This window comes from Sorex fumeus, unplaced genomic scaffold (assembly GCF_029834395.1).
Source record: "Sorex fumeus unplaced genomic scaffold, SorFum_2.1 ptg000061l, whole genome shotgun sequence".
In the NCBI taxonomy this organism is placed as follows: domain Eukaryota; kingdom Metazoa; phylum Chordata; class Mammalia; order Eulipotyphla; family Soricidae; genus Sorex; species Sorex fumeus.
Genome location: NW_026606118.1, coordinates 26,211,937 through 26,233,180, shown reverse-complemented (window position 1 = coordinate 26,233,180; position 21,244 = coordinate 26,211,937). Strand labels below are relative to the sequence as shown.

The window sequence follows — 21,244 nt, the reverse complement described above, 5'->3', positions numbered from 1 at the left end:
AGCTACCACAAAGAAAGAGAATTACAGGCCGATATCCCTGATGAACACAGATGCAAAGATCCTCAACAAACTACTAGCAAATAGAATCCAACTACTCGGCAAAAATATCATACACCATGACCAAGTAGGATTCATCCCAGGGATGCAAGGATGGTTTAACATTCGGAAATCAATCAACATAATCCATCATATCAACAAAAGAAAAGATAGAAAGCATATGATCATATCAATAGATGCAGAGAAAGCATTTGACAATATCCAGCACCCCTTTATGATGAAAACCCTAGCCAAAATGGGTATAGAGGGGACTTTCCTCAACATAGTTAAAGCCATCTACCACAAGCCTACAGCAAGCATCATCCTCAATGGGGAAAAACTGAGAGCCTTCCCTCTAAGATCAGGAATGAGACAAGGATGCCCACTATCTCCACTGCTGTTCAATATAGTACTGGAAGTACTTGCAATAGCGATTAGGCAAGAAAAAGATATTAAGGGCATTCAGGTAGGAAAGGAAGAAATCAAGCTCTCACTATTCGCAGATGATATGATACTATACTTAGAGAACCCAATAACCTCCACCAAAAAACTCCTAGAAACAATAAACTTGTATAGTAAAGTTGCAGGCTATAAAATCAATACCCAAAAGTCCATGGCTTTCCTATACGCAAACAGTGAGAGAGAAGAAAGCTACATGGAAAAAATGATCCCGTTCACAATTGTTCCCCAGAAAATCAAGTACCTAGGAATCAGCTTAACTAAGGAAGTAAAGGACCTGTACACAGAAAACTACAAAACGTTACTTCAGGAAATAAAAGAGGACATGAGGAAATGGAAAGATATCTCCTGCTCATGGGTCGGGAGACTTAACATTGTCAAAATGGCAACACTACCGAAAACATTGTATAAATTCAATGCAATCCCTATAAGGATACCCATGACATTCTTCAAAGAAATGGAGCAAACACTTCTGAAATTTATATGGAACAATAAGCCCCCACGAATAGCTAAAGCAATTCTTGGGGAAAAGAAAATGGGAGGAATCAAGTTCCCGAACTTCAAACTGTACTACAAAGCAGTAATAATTAAAACAGCATGGTACTGGAACAAAGGCAGAACTGCAGACCAATGGAACAGGGTTGAATACACTGACATCTCCCCTCAATCATATGATCATCTAATCTTTGATAATGGTGCAAGAAATGTGAAGTGAAGTAAGGAAAGTCTCTTTAACAAATTGTGCTGGCATCACTGGACGGCTACATGCAAAAAAGTGGGCTCAGAACTCTGCCTAACAACATGTACAAAAGTAAGATCAAAATGGATTAAAGACCTCAACATCAGACCAGAAACCATAAGGTACATTGAAGACAAAGTTGGCAAAACCCTCCATGACATTGAGGCTAATGGTATCTTCAAAGATGCCACGCCACTGGCCGAGCAAGTGAAAACAGAGATAGATAAATGGGACTATCTTAAACTACGAAGCTTCTGCACCTCAAAAGAAACAGTGACCAAAATACAAAGACAGTCTACAGAATGGGAAAGGATATTCGCCAAACACACATCTGACAAGGGGTTGATATCAAGGATATACAAAATACTGGTTGAACTCCACAAGAAGAAAACATCCAACCCCATCCAAAAATTGGGCAATGAAATGAACAGAAACTTTCTCAAAGAAGAAATCCAAATGGCAAAAAAGCACATGAGAAAATGTTCTACATCATTAATTATCAGGGAGATGCAGATCAAAACCACAATGAGATACCATCTCACACCTCAGAGACTGGCCCACATCCAAAAGAACAAAAGCAACCGATGCTGGCGTGGATGTGGCGAGAAAGGGACACTGTTTCACTGTTGGTGGGAATGTCGACTGGTTCAGCCTTTCTGGAAAACAGTATGGACGATTCTCAAAAAATTAGAAATTGAGCTCCCATTTGACCCAGCAATACCACTCCTGGGAATATATCCCAGAGAGGCAAAAATGTATAGTCGAATTGATAACTGCACTTGTTTGTTCATTGCAGCACTCTTTACAATAGCCAGAACCTGGAAGAAACCTGAATGCCCAAGAACAGATGACTGGTTAAAGAAACTTTGGTACATCTACACAATGGAGTACTATGTAGCTGTTAGAAAAGACGAAGTCATGAAATTTATATACAAGTGGTACAACATGGAAAGTATCATGCTAAGTGAAATGAGTCAGAAAGAGAGGGATAGACATAGAAAGATTGCACTCATCTGGGGAATATAAAGAAACAAAGTATGAGATTAATACCCAAGAATAGCTGAGATCAACACAAGGAGGATTACTCCATAGCTTAGAGGCCAGCCAGGCATTCTAGGGGAAAGGGCAGCTCAGATAGAGAAGGGAGCACCAAATAAAGGGTATTTGGAGGATCCTCCCAGGATGGGAGATGCATGTTGAAAGTAGACTGTGTACTGAACATGTTTGCCACTCAAAGCCTCTTTTGCAGGCCACAACACCCAAAAGGAGAGAGAGAGAACAAAAGGGAAGGCGCTGCCACAGAGGCAGGGTGAGATGGGAGGGATGGGGGTGGGAAGGATATTATCCATGGTGGTGGAAAATGGGCACTGGTGGAGGGATGGGTATTTGATCATTGTATAATCAAAACCCAAGCACAAAAAATTGTAAATCTAAAAAAAAAATGCTTCTTTCACGAATTTTCCCTTTGCCTTGTCTGATGAGACCAGTCTCAGCCTGTGATGTTAAGCCTAAAATGACCTAGCAGCCCCCTTTCCTCACCTCTAGCTTGAGCTCTGTTTAAGCTAAGAGTGAATCAAAGAACTCACCAGTTCAGCATACTTCTTGAATAAGAAATCAAGCTTTTCTTCAGAGTTTGGCAACTTGTTTAGACTTTGCATAAGCAGGTTGGCTTCTTTTCCTGAAAAGGACACACACACACAAACAAAAAAAAAACCCCATAAAGACATTTTTAAAAAGTGTCAAACTTGAAATCTGATGTTTTGGACTACACTGACGACTTGCTGGTTATTCTTCAACCAAGCTATGGAACCTACACAAACCTCAGCTATAACTTCTTTTCCTCTGAGAAGCTCAGACACCTGCTTTACAGAGAATGCAAAGATCACCTGCTTCGTTTCTGAAAATGCATGGCAAGGCCTCAGGCCCAAGGTAGGTTCTCAGTTCATATCCACTGCAAGACTCACTCCTCAATGTCCCAATCAAGAATTCATTCTGATTCTTCACCCGCCATAGTCCAAATATTCCAAAAAAAAATTGTATTCTTTAGAAAATAGTCTAAACTGACTCTAAAGAAGAAGTTACCCATTTTTTTCATGTCAAAAAAGGAAGTGAAACTAAATTCAAAATGCATATTATTATGAAAGAGAATTGTGTATTGAGATGTACCTGATGTAGCTAGAATTCCTCTCCAAAGTGAAAAAGTTGACCAACAAGCTATTCAATTTTGAGGTTGTTGTTGTTGCTCTTCTAGTTCCTCCTTCTTGTCTTTTTCAATTCTTTCATTTTGGTACATAAGCCCCAACCCATAAAGTTTGGGTGGGTTTAACTCTGGACACATTTCTTTCCAAGAAGAGAACAAAATATTTTCTATCTTTCTGGTTACAGACTCAGGCTCCTGGAGTTCCCAGTTGGATAATTCCCAGTTGGAATTAGTCTTAAACTTTTATTTTCCGAATAATTTTTAAGTGAGGCTCCCACAATGCTGTCAATATGTATTTTTCAGGAATACAATGTTGCTACTCCATGCTGACTATCAGACATGTACATTTAAAATCCCATCGGCTCATTTCACAGTGAACTTCAGATTTCTTTTCCTTTCCCCACTGTTTGAGCTTTTGTGTTTTTCCACTTCACCTGACTGGTTTGCCAGTGGTGCCTGTAAGCCTTGTCTTCAAGCAGCCCCTGGGCTGAGAGTTGGGAATATGAGTTGCAACCCCAAGATTTGTGTGAGCCACTAATTGTAGCTTTCCCACCAGTCTAATCAAGGTGGAACCATTTCCTATTCTCACCTGTCTCTAATGACCTCTTTCGAATCAGAGACTAGGGAAGTTAAACCACAAAGAACCTATTTTTCTGATAAAAATCTGCCTTAGACTTTCCCCCAAGAACACAGACTTTCCCTGTGCTGCTCTGCAGCCGTGACAGGCAGCAATATCATAGAATAAAGGTTGCCAGGTTAAAAAATAAAAATGGAACTTAGACATACGGGTGCTCTGTTTGTTTATCCAAAAGTCAAATTTCCTGGGGAAGTCTAAGTTTTTATTTGCCAAATCAGCTAAGTTTAATGGCATCAAATACTTTCGAAGTCTACGAGGAACTTCAAAGTCCCTCCTTGCACCTGGTTAATTTCATAGATTAGAATCTATAGCTCAGAGGAGTCCAAAGTTACATAATTAACACTGGCATTGCGTAGGCTTGAATCCAAGGTTTGACTCCTTGCTCTAAATCATTCTTCTCCCATGTGGAATTTTGATGTCAGAAAAACCTAGAGAAATGAAAGGCTTATTTTTGGGGGGTGCAGTGGAGGTTGGGGGAGATGACCTCATTCTAAACAGCTGGCTTGTCCTTCTCTGCCCAGTGAGTCATTTTAGATTAGTGGCATGGCCTCAGACATGGGGGGGGGCAGGCGTGCATGAGAAGTACCCTCACCAGCTCGCCAATTATAGCCTCAAGCACAACCTGCTGCCTTGAATCTGATCATCTCTGCACATATGCTCCGAGTTGTCTTTTTTGCAGTAGGGATGCATCCGTCAGAGCATCCCTCAATCTTTGTCTTTCTTCTCTCTGTGATCACTGTTCTGCTAGTGGAGAAAGGCAGGGGACTGGACTGCTTACCAGAACCGGACTCAGAACTAACAGAGTGTTTGACTCTGGACAAACGCTGCATTAGGATTCTTTGTAATGGAACCAAGCAAAGCAAGCCAGTGCTCGTGTATAAATCAAATGAACACTGTTCTGAAAAGTCTACTTTTCACAAGGTCTGCTTTCTGAAAACTCTACTATTCACAGGTCTACTTTGCTTGACCAGAGGATGGAAAACCAGGAGACAGGTCTACTTCTCACCTGTGAATGTTTAGGTGCTCTTAATGTATCAATACACAAAATCATTGCCTGACTCATTTGGGGGCAATGCAAACACCAGGGTGAGTGCAATGAATGGTTTCTTCTTCCACATTAAGGACCTTCTTTCTCGTTTGCTTTGTTTTCACTGAGAGAGGGGTTTGTCAATCCTCACTCATTAAAGTTTCTTTCTGCTCTCATTCTATTATTTTGTGTGCAAGTCCAACATTCAGAGATATAAACCTGCCCTTCAAAAAATGACTATTCCCTTTAACAATAGCAACATTTCCTCAAATTGGAGATATGCATGTGCAGAATTCACACATTTGTGACATCAGAGGGTCACTGTCCTCCCATTGTTCATCGATTTGCTTGAGCGGGCCCAGTAACATCTCCCTTGTGACACTTGTTACTGTTTTTGTCATATCGAGTACGCCACGGTTAGCTTGCCAGGCTTTGCTGTATGGGCGAGATACTCTCGGTAGCTTGCCAGGCTCTCTGAGAGGGGTGGAGGAATCGAACTCGGGTCGGCCATTTTGGCTGCATGCAAGGCTAACGCCCTACCCGCTGTGCTATCGACATCAGAGGGTATGGGTTTTAAATTCCCCTGGGTTGGCTGTATATGAGTGCTTGTGGAATTGTCATGCAGGAGGAGGGTAGAGAGAAATTCTCTTTTTCTAAGAAGGGCTGTTATTGCTATTCTGTGGAAATAGGGTCACTGGGTGACAGTGTCGGACATGAGAGAACAAATGGTCTTTGTTTTTGTGACATTTTATTGGGAGGAGATGACCTGCCTTCTCTCTAACGTGTCATTCCAGAGCGGTGAGCTTGAGATTAGTCCTTAAATCAGCAAGAGGCAGAACCCAAGTTCCCATTAACTCTGGCGAAGACATATGGTGGGCATATGGCCTCCGCTCTGAAAATGCTCGGGTTGATATTAAGTCCACTTGAAAGTTGAAACCACCTGTGTAGCAATAACCAACAGTCACATATGGCTAGGCCACAGGTACACTGCACACTCAAGGTGTACTGGAATGGGAAGGAATTATTTTCCCACCAGCAAAATTAAAAACCTTACATTAAGGCCAGAGGATCAGCTAAAGAAATGTAGACTGGGATTTTCCTTAAACTGTTAGCCTACTGATTATCTTATACATCGTCGTAAAAAAATCATTCAAATTTAATGAGTGTCTATAGCTAGAATTTTCCTCTTTTAAAATATTATTTTATAATCTTTTCAAACTCTAAGGTTAAAATTTGGCATTACATACATACAAGAGCATATATCTTTGCTCCTTTCCAATTTCCATGTGATGCAGCAGGAGCTATAAGCAAGAAAGGTTCCAAATCTTCTGTTTCAAATTTTTTGGGGGATGGCAGGGGGCAAGAGTGGGGCCAAACCTCAAAGTGCTCAAGACTTAGCTCTGCCTTTGCACTTAGGGATCGTTCCTGGCAGACTCAGGGAAGCATATGGAATTCAGAGGATGAAACCTGGATTGACAGCCTGTAAGACAAGTGCTTTATCCACAGCACGTTTGTTAATTCTGTTTTTTAACGTAATTAAAAATAAGTGTGAACTTCTATGTTTATTCTCTGAATCTCCTTACATTTTTTGAAATAACACTATTAAAAATATGAGTGTGATACAAATAATCCTTAAGCACCTATCGACTGGCATGATTTAAGGGAAATCTGATTAATGTATGAATTAAGATGAAGAGCAAGTAATTAAAATTTATAACTAGACTAAGGAGAGGAGATATGGATTCTAGAACTGACTGCAAAGAACCACAGTAGGTCCTCAAATAACACTTTTTTTGTTATAATGTTGATGACCAGAGAGAGAGGGGAAGGAGAGAGGGAGAATGGTTAGGGAAAGAGCGAAGGAGAGCAAGAGAGGGAGAGAAGGAGAAAGAGAGAGAGAGAAAGAGAGTGAGAGAGAGAGAGAGAGAGAGAGAGAGAGAGAGAGAGAGAGCCCAGGAGAATAGGAGAATCCTGGTCAATGTAAATCTTAGTTGAGGAACTATTAAGTTTTCCTCGTGGGACATTTTACTTAAAGCCACAGTTTCCAAAGCCTGTTAATGACAATAATATCAAGTGACAGTTGACTCTTGAGTGTTTGACATACGCTGACACTCTGCACTAACATTTCAACATCCACACAGTCAGCAGGTTACTCCAGGATTCGGAATTGCTTGAAGATCCCTTGATTTCATGACTGAAATAGCTTCAACTGTTTCTGCCTGACTCAGATGACACTGAAAATAACATTGTCAGGGAGATATACTTGTCTTCCTAAAGTGCCTTGATTCACTTTTTAAATATAAAAAGATTTCCTAACTTCCTTTAACCTCTCATTGCAATGATTTTTGTTTGTTTTGCTCTGTTTTACCTATAAGTTTTTCTGAAAACAAAAATAAAAACAGAGACAAAAACAACTATCTTCTTTGTATTTTCTAGTTACTTTGTTTCATATTTAGCTGACTTCTTATTTATCTTAAGTTTTAGTTTAAATGTATAGTGAACACGTATATCTAGTGACTATTCCCAGCAATGCTCAGGATCTTTTTTCTGGCTCTGTACTCTGGGATCACTCTTGGAAGTGCTAAGAGCACTGTATTAGGTACTGGGGATTATTATGGGGTAAGCAGCATTCAAGGCATGCACCTCATTCCCTTCCCTATACTATCTTTTTAGCCCCAAAATGTAAATTTAATCTAAACATAATGCAAAATAAAAATATCTTATATTGTCACATCCTCTTGCTCAATTACAGAGTATGCCAAAACTTAATGGATCAACTGATGGATGTGTTGAAACTGTCAGATATTTTGGAGTATGCCTCTAAAAAAAAGTTTAAGTGAAAAAAACAGGAAAAGTCTAATAATTAGATAATCCCAAGGGAAATAAATCAAAATCTAATAATGAAGAGAAAATATCGGTCCTCGGTCCTCCCCCATTGTTCATCGATTTGCTCGAGCGGGCCCAGTAACGTCTCCATTGGCGACTTTGTTGTTACTGTGTTTGGCATATCGAATACGTCACGGGAGCTTGCCAGGTTCTGCCGTGCGGGCGAGATACTCTCGGTAGCTTGCTGGGCTCTGCCGTGCGGGCAAGATAGTCTCGGTAGCTTGCCGGACTCTCCAAGAGGGATGCAGGAATTGAACTCTGGTCGGCCATGTTGGCTGTGTGCAAGGCAAATGCCCTACCGCTGTGTTATCGCTCCAGCCCAACTATAAAACTGTAAAACATCCATTAATGCTAAGATATACTATCTACTAGGCTCAGAGGAAATCACTAACAATTTTACTCAAAAAATGTTTTACTCTCCAATTCCATCCCCTATCTTTTCAAAATCTGGTCAAAGTTCTAGTCTTCCTTTGAATCTGCTCATGAAGTTTCTAGTTTCTGCAAATTCCTCTTTCCTCTGAATTCCTCTAGTCTGTTAGCATTTCGTTTTTTAAAAAAACTTTAGCATCTATATCAAAACAATATATTTGATCCTTTCTCAGGGTGAAACCAGAAATTGATTAAAAATGAATGAAATCATCTGGGAAAGTATATTATTCTAAGGCAAAGACAAAAACTAAAGACATTTTTAAATACTGATGCCCCAGTCAAGTTTCCTTTTAGAGAGAGAATTGACAATCATCTGTAACCAGGAAGGCAAAACTCATTAATGGAGCTATTGTAAATGCTCCTCAACCAGAATACTGTTTATTTTCAATATTAGTGATTTTGGGTTGATCCTTTGCTGTCTTTATCTTAATCTTAAAATCTCATCAGTTACTTTGGGTGGGGTGGAGATTTATTTTGCCTCTCAGTAAAAAAATAAAAAGTGGGTTGTCTCAATGAATTTAAGCTCAGAATGATCCAAGCGCCAGTTTTTTGTTCTCCTTATTCTTATGCTTCAAAAATATGATTTCTATTCAGTCACCTACCAATATAACTATTCAAAGGCATATAATGTTGTATCATCTTTAAAATGCTTGTTACTCTTTGTTGTTTGTGAAGCTCACATAGGGTATTTCAGATATAAGTAGTAAGTCTCTAGTAAGGCTGGAAGTCCTTAGGTAGCGGCAAGTAACGAGAATGATTTAGAAGTTAATGACATGTCATAGAACTTTCTCTTCGGAAATCTATTTTTGTTTCTTTCAGTTCTGATGCCAAAGAGCAAGTTTTTCTACCAGCTAACTTCCTTTTCAAAATGTCCCCCTAACTATTTCAGTCATTAGTCTACTGATTACGAGAATATAACTGCCCTGTACACCATAAGTACTGGATACCTGAGTTGTAGAGACATTTCCCCAAATACTCAGAGGCATTCTCTAAAAGGAAGGTATATCTGGTTCAATAAATTTAGAAAACATACAGTATGCCGATCATAATTGGAGGATTTTCATTGTTGCGTGCATTAAAGGCGAGAGAATTAAAGAAATTTTAACTTGTTTTGAAATATCAAAAACAAATACACTTCTTTGAAAAGAATACACTTTGGGAAACTTCAGGTGAGAGAGGTAGAACATTTCTCATCCGGAGAAGCATCAGGGGCCAGGTCAGGGGATCCAGGTACAAAGGTGTACAAGGGTGTTAAGGAATGATAGAGCCAAATACCCAAACCACAAACCACAGAATCAACAACACTGAAATCAATAGACCCAAACTTTAATAACTGAACTCAGGAAGGTGACTGACAAGAGGCCAGGCTGGAAGGGGGTGGAGGTGTTGGGGATATGTGAGGACAGAAGTTGACACTGGAGGCAGGATTGGTGCTATAATTTAGTATGTCTAAAACTCAAGTAGGAATAACTTTGTAAATCCCACTGCTTTAATTTTTTTAAAAAAATAAACATTTTATATCGGAAAAGACCAATAAAGCAAATATCATCTCATAATACAAAGATTCATCACTGATCAGGTACAAAAGCAACACCTAAGGATCTATCTTTAGTACAAATTGAACCACTTACTATAAATCCACAAAAGGTTTAAATAGACTCTTAAAGAAGCACACAGCTGGCACTTTATATTTTTTCCGAAAGAGTGGAAGAAGCATTTTCCGAAGCAGCAGCCCATTGCTTCCACAATCTGTTAGTGTCAAAATTACCCAGAGTGCATTGGCCTCAGTCCAGATCTACCCAGTCTGAATCACTGTACTCAGGACCAGCATTTTTGACAATTTTTTATTTGATTCTAATGCACAGTTAGGTTTGAACACTAAGCTATTGATCGAGTGCAATGCTATTTAATTGATAAATGGCTAAGAAGCCTGCTAAAGACATTTACAGTCAAATGAAATAATGTTTTAAATAGAGGCTGCACCATTTAAATTAGCTTAGAAATGTTTTCACTTATAATTTAGCTGAACTGGCATAGTATGCAGATGAATATGCTGGTGGTTTTTAAAGCAATGCCATGAAAGGGCCATATACGTGAAAATAAAGGAGTACCTGGGTACTTATTCAGGTTCACAATGACCACAAACTGGTCAGAATAGTCCATTGTGATTTGGTGTCATGTAGACAGTGGCAGAATTAGAGATGTAATTTTTTTCTGTCTATAATTTTGTTGATTTTTAATAATCAGGTTAATGCAGATTTTAAATAACTTGTGGGCTGGAGCGATAGCACAGCGGGTAGGGCATTTGCCTTGCCCATGGCCAGCCCGGGTTTGATTCCTCCATCCCTCTCGGAGAGCCTGGCAAATGTCTGAGAGTATCCCGCCCGCACGGCAGAGCCTGGCAAGCTCCCTGTGGCATATTCGATATGCCAAAAACAGTATCAACAAGTCTCACAATGGAGATGTTACTGGTGCCCACTCAAGCAAATCGATGAACAATGGGATGACAGTGACAGTGACAGTGTGGAAGATCAAGTAGAAAACAAAACTGGTCATCCTGCTTGAGGGAACAGGAGGCAGGCTGTGCTAACTCCTGGCTCTGTGCTCAGGTGACCATGTCTGTATATGGTGCTGGGCACCACACCCAGGGTGAGCCACATGCAGAGAAAGTGCCTCATCTCCTATACTATCTCATCAGTCCAAATCTGGTCATCTTTAACTTTAGCCCTACTTTATCCATATCCTCTCCCTCAGTACAACACCATACCAATTCCTCCATAGAAATAATTTTAGGGTGAAAAGGAAGAAAATTTTCTAGTAGGGGACACTTGAAAGCATTTGCTTCTGAGGCATCAGTTTGTATTTTCTTTTTGAACATTTCAAAACCACCAATGTCATGCAAAGGGACGGTTCTAAGAGACATTGAACAGAGAAGGAAAATAGCTCTGTTACAACAGAGCAACTTTATTCTCTTAAAGTTCCCCAAATGGGGCGGGAGTGATAGTACAGCAGGTAGGGCATTTGCCTTGCACAAGGCTGACCTGGGTTTGATTTCCAGCATTTCATATATTCCCCCCAAGCACCGCTAGGAGTGGTTCCTGAGTTCAGAGTCAGTAGTAGCCCCTGTGCATTGCTGGATGTGACCCAAAAACCAAATAAATAAAAATTTAAAAAAAAAATAAAGCTCCCCAAATGCTAGAGTGATTCTTGTTCTTTGGCACTTGGTAGATATTTAAAAGATATTATATGCTGCATGAGCCAGGAATGCAATTTATCCTATCTTTTAGCCCTTTTTAAAAGGATTGCCAGCAAAGTGTTTGATTTTCCTAGTACTAGCCAATTCCAGCAGACCAAATTTGGGGTTTACAGATAACTATTACTAGTCTAAATCCAGTTTACATGCCAGTGACCATGATCTCTTATTCTTCCACTTGATCTTGCATAAATAAAATGTTATAACTGTCCCTAGATTTTCCATTTAGCTTAGGACGTGGGCATTTAAATAAATGCTTGCATAGAATTAAATGAGAAATACGGATAACAATTCTAACTCTACCTGGACATATTAGGAAAGTGATTCATAAGTGATGGTCTTTGTAGTGAGTTTTTTCATGAAATTCACCAAGAGAAGAAGGCAGAGTCTCTTGTTTAGACAGTCCCATGATTTCACTCATAACTAATATTAGTTACTCTTCTTTTACAGCAATTTTTGGTGTTACTATTGCCCAGGGTTTCCTAATGTTTCCATGTGACTGTTCTAACCCTTAGTTACTTAGTTTATATGTCCATTTTTCTCTCTGTACCCAGAACGCTTGACCAAAGGGCTTATGCATCTTTGTGTATCTGGCATTGAGAGCCTTCTAAAGACTGGATTTTAATAAATATTCACTGAATCAATGAAAAAGAATAAAATATCTTCAAAATTACTGGCATTATGAAATTGATCATTTCTGAAGAGCTGTATTAAATTTTAAAAATGTAGATTAATGGAACATGCTGCTGAGTAAGCAGTATCATTCCTACAGTTTTGTTTTGCGTAAATATAGATTTTACTGTCTTCAATAATTTTCCTTGCATTCATTCATTACTACCAAAAATACTTGGTGTGCACCTAGCATGTTGCCATCCACTCTCCTAGATATTTGGCATTCTGTGAAGTCCAATTATACAGATCATCCCTACAAATGAAGATCTAGAGGGCTGGAGAGATAACACAGGAATTAAGGCACTTGCCTTGCACACAGTCAACCCAGATTCTATCCCTGGCATTCCATATGGTCCCTGGAGCACTACCAGGAATAATCCCTGAGATTATTATTAAGCACTGAGAACAGCATGACCCCAGACGAAACAGAAGAAATAGAAAAACTATAGGGAAGACATGAATTAAGCAGATAGTCATGAAATTAGATGTACATGTACCCTCTCTAACACTGGTAAGTGCCAGAAAAAAAGGATACATGGTATAATAGAAACACAAGACAGCAAGAAATACTGTTTGGGTTGTATTCTAAAGGATAAGTTCCCAAAGGTCTAAACTGGGGAATGGGTGACATTTGTAGGTAGATGAAAGATAATGTCTGCAGACCCCGTGGCAGATAGCGTGAGGTCTGGTCAAAGAATCGAAAAGAAATCTTATGACCTGCTCTCAGGCAGAAGTGGTCATGGTGGTGACTGGGACCGAGTATTCAGGAAACGGATGTTGTGGGGTAGAGCGATAGAAGGTAAGACAGGAGAGACTGGCTTAGGTTTGGCCATTAGGCTTGAAAGAACATGTGAAGAATTTGAATCTTTGAGGTCAGAGGGTAGGTGGGTAAATGTGGACAAATGTATTTTGGCTTTCTGGAAGGGGAGTCACCAATGACAAATAGAGAAAGAGAAAATGGAGTGAAATGGAGTGAATGTAGTGAAAACCTGAAAGAAGGCATTGTGGTAACCCAAATCTGTAGTGTGGCTTTTTGTAATTTGGAGAAAGTGCTTCTCTCTAGGACCATTCAAGGTGGCAAATGTTAGAAATACTTACCTAATCCTTTCAGCATTTTCTTTTCTAGTTTTTGTTCTTTCGAGCCAACAAAGTCTTTGGCTTGTGCCTCTCCAGAAGCTGTGGGTTCTCTCTCGGTCTCCTCAGGGGCCTCCTCACAGTCCCCGTCCTCATTGTCGGCTGGCTCTACAGTCTCTGGTTGATCTTGGGCCTTGATGGGACCCTCCTGCCCACTGGTGTTGGCAGCAGACCCATAAGTGTTGATGATGTCCTCCAGTTGGCGATTCAGCTCTTCGGAGAGATCCTGAGTTCCCTTGTTGGGTTGCACACTCAATTCTTCCTCTGGGGTTGGGTGTGGTGTAGATGGATCGTGCTCACCTGGCTTCTCCAGGCCATTTTGGCTGGGTAAGGGGGAACTGTTGCCTGGAGGGGTTGACTGGGGATCCCCTGGTGTCTGCCCCGAGTGATCGGCCTCCATACTGAGGGTAGTATCTGCTGATAAAGCACAAGCAGGTTTGACGTGATTAACTCAGTGATTGTAAATGGTAGGGATGTTCCTCAACAAATAATGATAGTTTCTAACAGTGAATGAAAATAGTTTCATAAGGCATTGCTGTTGCAATTGGCAGGTTGGCAGGGTGAGAGGCATTTTTCCAAACTGAGTTACAAAGTTCGCATATTTTTGGTATCAGTCTCAAAATTGTAGCAGTCTTAGTCTCTCCTAGTTTTGACATTAACCAGATAACTCAAGATATTTTTTGAGGCCATAATTTTCATCTTTCTTAGAATGCTGAAATTGGGTGACTGTTTTACATAACTCCATATAGAAACAATCTTTGCAAGTGCATGGATGTATGCACTGAAAAGGTTTAAATTAAAAATGGTATTTAAAAAATATCCAATATTGAGCTTGCTAAAATCACTCCTAACTTAATAAAAATCAATTTTTTGGTTAACAGGAGTTCAATTGTGTTTATAACTTATTACATTGGGTACAGAAGGCAGTTTCTTGCTTTTCTGGTATTTTGTTTTCCGCAGAGAAGTAACATATAATTACCAATCTGCAAAACATTTTTTCCCTGAGGTTCAAACTAACATCACTACTTCAGGAATAAGACAGAGGATGCGTGAAGGTATAAATTAACAAATGAGAAGTTAGAAAGATAGTACAGTGGCTAAGTCACGCCCTTGCACAGCACAATCAGGGTTCTCCAAGTGATTCCTGAGTGCAAATCCAAGAGTAAGACCTGAGCACAGCCAGTTGTGATCCCCAAACCATAAATAAATAAAAATTTGAAAAAATTTAACAAATGAACTAGAATGGCAATAATAGGCTCATAACCATAATCCTGAAATTCCCACAATCCTTTGTGTTCTGATTTTTAAAAATGGCTTTGACTTGAAAAATAAAAAGCATAACAGAACTCAGCTTTCTTTTGTCAGTCAAGAAACTTCAGGATAACTTTATATTTGAAAAAAAGGCACATTTAAAGAGCAGAGAAGGAATGCGTTAGATAATAACCGGATATCATATGGGCTCTCAGGAAATAGGGGCTGAGGGATGAGCTACATCAAGGATTCCGGGAATGCTGGGTCTGACTATTTTTAGATTTGTCATAGACTTGGTCTAGGTCTTTATGGTGTTTTTTATTTAGGAAAGCCATTTCATGGCTTTGACACTAATCTGCAGCATAGAAATATGACAGGGTGAGGGATTAAAAATGCCTAGGATTGGGGCTGGAGCGATGGCACAGTGGGGAGGGTGTTCGCCTTGCACCCGGCCGACCCGGGTTCGATTCCCAGTATCCCATAGGGTCCCCTGAGCACTGCCAGGGGTAATTCCTGAGTGCAGAGCCAGGAGTAACCCTTGAGCATCGCCAGGCGAGACCCAAAAAGCAAAAAATAAATAAATAAATAAATAAAAGCACACCTAAAAAAAATGCCTAGGATTTTGCATGAAAGCAAAACCAAGAACGTATTGCTTCTTTCTTTGCTGTCTGTCCTCATCTTCCTCTTCCGGAAGCAAGGGAAGTCCAAGATGTAAATGCCAACAGGAGCACGTACAGACCTCACCACCCCCTTGTGGTCCTCCCCAGTACCCTTTAACTTGGGAAGAAGAGCTTTCTTCTCTTGTCCATTTGAGTTCGTTAGTTTCTAATCAAAGAATGCAGTGCACAGCTTCAATGTCCTCATCACTGGGATTTCTTTATCCTGACCTCTCCTTGTTGGGTGCACTCATCTATATATAGCTGATGTGCCCCCTGAACTTGGACAAAGACACATGGCACCTGCTGTCCAGCCAGAGTTATTTTAAGATCTTCTAAAATGAGCCACGACATTTAGCTCTTCATCCTTGAAAACTGATGGGGAGAACGCGTTTTAGACAAAAAATGGTAACTATAAACATTTACTCCTTAAAGCCCCTGTGGGGGTTTTAAAATGTTGGGAAGACTGCTAAGGATGAAATCAAGTCAAACGTGAACTAAACTTCAAAAGCAATGCATTTAAGACGTTTCACCAGGAGTTTTAGTATTGTTAGTGTATTGTTGATACTTGAGTTATTCTTCAGTCATCAGTGGCCCTAATCACTGATTTTAAAAAAAAAATAAGTCCAAGGCTCTCCTTTAAACGCATCTTCCACATTCTTTTTTCAAACAGAGTAACTGAATCATTGTAAACCACAGGCCCAATGCCGCCAAGAGAGCTCAAGACACATCAACAAGGAAACGAAACAAGGTCAAAGAACTCTACTCTCATGCTTTAAATTGTCCTTTTCCACATTAATTTTACAGCAAAAAAAATAGATTTTTAAATTCTATCTTCTGGAAACTATTTCTTGCTTTTGCTTGTTGTTTTTTTTTCTCTTCTGAAAAGAGAATTTTTTTTCTGTTGAACTGGCAGCCCCAATGGATTCTCTCTCTGTCTGTGTCTCTCTGTCTCTGTCTCTGACACACACACACACACACACACACACACACACACACACACAAACCCCTTCCTGAGCAACTCATTTTAAATACAAATACCACAACGGAAAGTTCTCCCACAACACTGGCAATCTCAAAGCTGCAAAGTTCAAAGACCACAAACCACACCCCACAACTCCTCACAGAACTCTTTGGGAGAGTGTTTGTCAAACTTACCAGAAGGCAAAGAGCTAAGCAGAAAGGAGAGGAAGGAGGCAGAGGAGGGTGAAAAGCTAGCCAGAGCAGCAGCCACAGCAGGAGACCGGCAGGAGGCTGTGTTCTTGCAAGGGAGAGAGATACCACGTGCGCGCACACACACACACACACACACACACACACACACACACAGATGCACACCCCCCTGCCACCCGCACCCGGGCAGCGGCAGAGGAGGGAGGTATGGGAAGGGAACAGGAGGTGAATGACACAACTAGGGAGAGATACACCCTAGCGTCAGGGGCCCATCTCCTGGGCCAAAGTCAAACAAGGCAGCAGCAGCTGCTTCATCTTATCAGGACCTGCAGGGCTTGCCCTTTGAAACATTGAAACTCCAGCCCCTGGGCTGGCGCAGTTTCTTCCTATTGTTCTTTGGGGCAGCGACCAAGTTTTTATTATTTCTTGGTGGCTTGCCAGTGTGGTTTATGATTCATCTTCTCCCTCCTCCCCACCCCCCTTTCTTAGACTAGCCCAATTAGTGTCAGGTTTCTCCGAGGGAAAGGAGAAACAGTGGCCTGACAAAAAGAGTTTGGTGGAAGAACTTTCATTCCACACAGGCCGGGTTGGGTTCTTTCCTAGCATTTGAAATCCAAATGTAGATGGCTATTTTGGCGCTGGGCTTAGTGAAGTCATATCCCGGGTCTTACTCAGATAAACATGTTCACAGCTCCAGACAGCCTAGGGAAGGCGCCCTGCTTCTCTCATTTCACGCTTTGTGCTTTTCACAGCAACTTTCCAGACATTTCCACCCCTCTCCTTATTCCTCTCAGAGAAGGAACCTCCTCCTCACCCACCAGGCTATGACTCTTTCGCTGAAACCACCAGCCATTCCCCTCTTCTTTCCGTTTCTGGAGAACATGTCTACACACATTCTCAGAACAGAGATGGGCTGGGCATTAGTTATAACACCCCCACATCCCACCAGCGCAGGTGGAATGATACCGGGTCCTAATCCCAGAAAATAAAGCATCTTGTGCTCTCCATGGTAGAAGGGACTTTGCAGAAGTGTTAAAATCCGGAACCTTGATGCCAGAAAGCTATATAGCATTTTCTGCCTGGGTCCTATAGGTGCTTCATAAATAAAACGAGAAGCTTAAGTTTGAGTCGGAGAAGGAAATCTGGTAAGCCACGTTGATTTTTGAGTGATTTAAGGTCCCAGGTCAAGGAATGTGATGAGTCTTTAGATGTTGGGAAAGCAAGGAACGGATGTCTCTAGATCATCCCGAAGAAGTGCACTCCTGCTGCCTTCTGGACTTGGTGGCTTATTCTTTTTTAATTTTTGGGTCATACCTGGCAATGCACAGGGGTTACTCCTGGCTCTGCACTCAGGAATTACTCCTGGCGGTGCTCGGGGGACTATATGGGATGCTGGGAATCGAATCTAGGTTGACCATGTGCAAGGCAAACACCCTACCTGCTGTGCTATCACTCCAGCCCCCTTGGTGGCTTTTTTGTTCTAATTTGGAGATCGTATCTTGTGGAGCTCAGGGTGCTCACATGTGGGGTTCAAAGCCTGAACCCCCACATGCAAAGCCCCCACACCAGTCCTTGGACTATCTCTCTGGCACATGACACCTTTCTCTTAGCCCAGTGAAACTCATTTTGGATTTCTGAGCTTCAGAACTGCAAGGTTATAAATCTGTATTGTTTTTAGACCCCTAGGTTAGTGTTGTATGTGGTAGTAAGAAGGGAAAGCTAAAATATCCCTCTCCCAAACTCTTTCCCATTCTCTGAATTTGGGGGAGAAGTCCGTTAAGGGTACACTGCGTGACTGACAAGTAGAATTTAGGATAAGTAAGTTCCAGTGACAGAGGCAATAGTTTACTGCACCCACTAATAGTAAAGTTGGTGGATTAAAATGTGTGAGGAAAGAAAGAGCTTGGCGAGAACCCCAGTGGTGGTATTCCATGAAAACCTATCAAGCTAGTGCTCTTGATCATTAAGAGCAGGAAGGCAGTTCTTTCTGAATTTAAGTAACGTGGATACTTTTAGCAGAGTAAGTTAATGTGGAAATTGAAAAAAAAAACTGACGATGATTGAATTCAACCATATTTGTATAAAATAATCATAAGCATCACAAACCATTTCTGATGCATATGATTATCATAGGATACAAATTAGGAATTATCTTTTATTTTTCCTTTTGTGTCATACCCACTGGGGTACAGGGGTTACTCCTGGCTCATGCACTCAGGAATTACTCCTAATGTGCTCGGGGGTCCATATGGGATGCTGGGAATTGAATCCGGGCCAGCTACGTGCAAAGCAAATACCCTACCCACTGTGCTGTTGCTCCAGCTCGGGAAATATCTTATTTTAAAACCCAAAAGACAATAGATTTGATTCGAATGAACAATCTTACTTTCCTGTGACAAATTGTTCTAAACCTAAATTGCTACTTGCAAAATAATACAGTGCTTCATGGCGAGGCCCTGCCCAGTTCATGGCACTGTCCACAAGGGGTTTTGATCCGCTACATCCTGACCTGTTTCACTCAGGTGACCTCTCATAACTTCAGATGACATCTTTGGAAACCAACACATCATGCCCTGCTCTCTCTGCCTGCAGTTGTTAAAGTAGTGTTACTGGAACCTCATTTGACTAGATACTCATGATAGAGGCACTAAAATGATACCTGTGTGGGAACACCAAAATGACAGTTGTTCAGATGATGCAGAATAGGACTATATATTTTTGGGTTTCTTTTTTTTTGCCACATCTAGTGGCTTTGTGACCTGCAGGGCTTTTGAGACCAGGCTATGCTGGGCATTGAACCTGAGGCTCCTGTGTGCTGAGCATGTGTTTTAGCCCTTCAAGCCATCTCTTCAACCCCTACATTTTCAAGAATAATTGAAATGAGCACAAAAACATATAATTTTTGCTCCCAAGGATTCATTTGTGGCTTGCTAAAGATCTAAAGAACAGGGATTATATAAGAGAACAAATTAAAATAGCCTAGTGTTATGACAAAATCAATTTTTGTGCTATTATAAGGATTTATTTTTCTATTGCAAATAACACTTTAATTTTATGCAAATGAAAGAAAATAGTTTAAAGAGTCAAACAATGCGAAAAAAATGTTTATTGAAAGAAACAAGAGTCCTTTATCTTTCCTCTTCTCATTTTCAAACATTGTCAGGCTCACTAGAAGTATTAATATTGAACTGTTACAATATTTCTTCTGTGATATACCTTCTCCTTTGTAAATTAAATCTCAATATTGCTGTCAGCTCATCAGCTTTTGACATTATCTACAATCTTCCTTACTGATTTATAAAATTTTTAACTATTCATGTCCCTTTTCTTCTCACTTTTTCAATAAAACATCATCTTAGGGTTTTTGTTGTTGTTGTTGTTGTTATTTGTTTTGGGGTCACATCCAGCAGTGCTCAGGGCTTGCTCCCATTCTATGCTCAGAAATCACTCCTCGAGGGCTCAGGAGACCATATAGGTTACCAGGGATCAAACCCGGGTTGGCCATATGCCAGGCAAATTCCCTATATACTCTACTAACACTTCGTGCCCCCCATCTTAATTTTTAATTAACATTCTGTGTTTGCATATTGAGATAATACTCACTATAGGATCAAGTAGAGCAACTATCCTGATGGCTCATTCTTCTGCAAATTTCTGTTTGTCCTAGAGTTAATAGTTGCCTCTTCTTTTTATTTGCTTCTGTTGATTTCCTCAGTTGCACGTTCATTCTATAAAATTCTCTCTGCAATTTTCCCCAAGAGCAAGTCTGTCACATAGTTTATATATTCTAGAATTTTTGTAGAGATATCACCTCACATAAGAACACCCCGAGAGCCTTGACTTCCTGCTGCTGTCTGTTTTGGTGACTTTGGTGACTTACTTGGTGTGCTGGGCTCTTGCTCTTCCCAGGTTGTCATCCTGGGAAATCCCTTCACCTCATTTCCATTTCCTGTTTGCCATTCTTCCTCTTTTTCAGTTTAGTTCCTCATTTAGTGAATCCCTCTTCCCCCTGGCTTCCTCACAGAGCATTCATGGCAGGCATTGTAGGTCTGAAATACTTCCTTGACTAAGGGTTTGACTGGATATAATCTTTTATGTGCCTATTAAGGCTTTTAACAGTCCAAGCCCAACTGGTGGAGGGATGGGTATTTGATCATTGTATAATAGAAACCCAAGCACAAAAAATTGTAAGTCTACAACTGTACCACATGATGTCTCACTAATAAAAATTAAAAAAAAAAACCAACAATCCAAGCCCAATGTGAATCCCTACCATCTTCACTACCCTAGCTATATGCCAAGGTATGGTGCTGAGATCTATGATAAACAAATGAAGTACTTTTATTGAAGAGTAAAATGAAGTACTTTTGATGAAGTACTTTTATTTATTTTATTGACATAAAATGAAGAGTTGAAACAGGCAGGCAGTAATTGAGGCTTTACTTCCTACTGTTTTGGCAGTAGTCTGGTTTGATCAGTCTGGGAAAGATTGCTTTTCTAGTTCTTGTTTCTGAATTGGACTGGGTGAACTACTCTCAGTAGAGAAGTTGTGATCTTCTCTTTATTCTCAATTTTCTGAAATTTCACAATGAAAGAATTGACACACATCTTGTTTTGGTTATGGAGTAGGATGCCAGAGAGACAGTACATGAGTTGAGGTATGTGCTTTGCATGTGACTGACACTGGTTCAG

General features: G+C 40.5%; 1 protein-coding gene across 2 annotated transcripts in view; it reads right to left on the bottom strand.

Moving 5' to 3' along the window:
* The window catches only part of TXLNB (taxilin beta), a 52,840-nt gene extending 36,184 nt beyond the window's left edge, over nucleotides 1–16,656 (bottom strand). Inside the window, exons 1-3 of one of the 2 annotated variants that reach the window (XM_056126172.1) lie at nucleotides 16,538–16,656; nucleotides 13,437–13,886; nucleotides 2,821–2,912 (exon numbers count right to left, since the gene is read on the bottom strand). In XM_056126172.1, coding sequence (XP_055982147.1) covers nucleotides 2,821–2,912; nucleotides 13,437–13,872 — 528 coding nt within the window. In that variant the 5' untranslated portion in view covers nucleotides 13,873–13,886; nucleotides 16,538–16,656. Of the gene's footprint in view, nucleotides 1–2,820; nucleotides 2,913–13,436; nucleotides 13,890–16,537 lie in introns of both variants that reach the window. The other variant, XM_056126171.1, reaches the window with a different exon arrangement.
* Nucleotides 16,657–21,244: the final 4,588 nt, after the last annotated feature.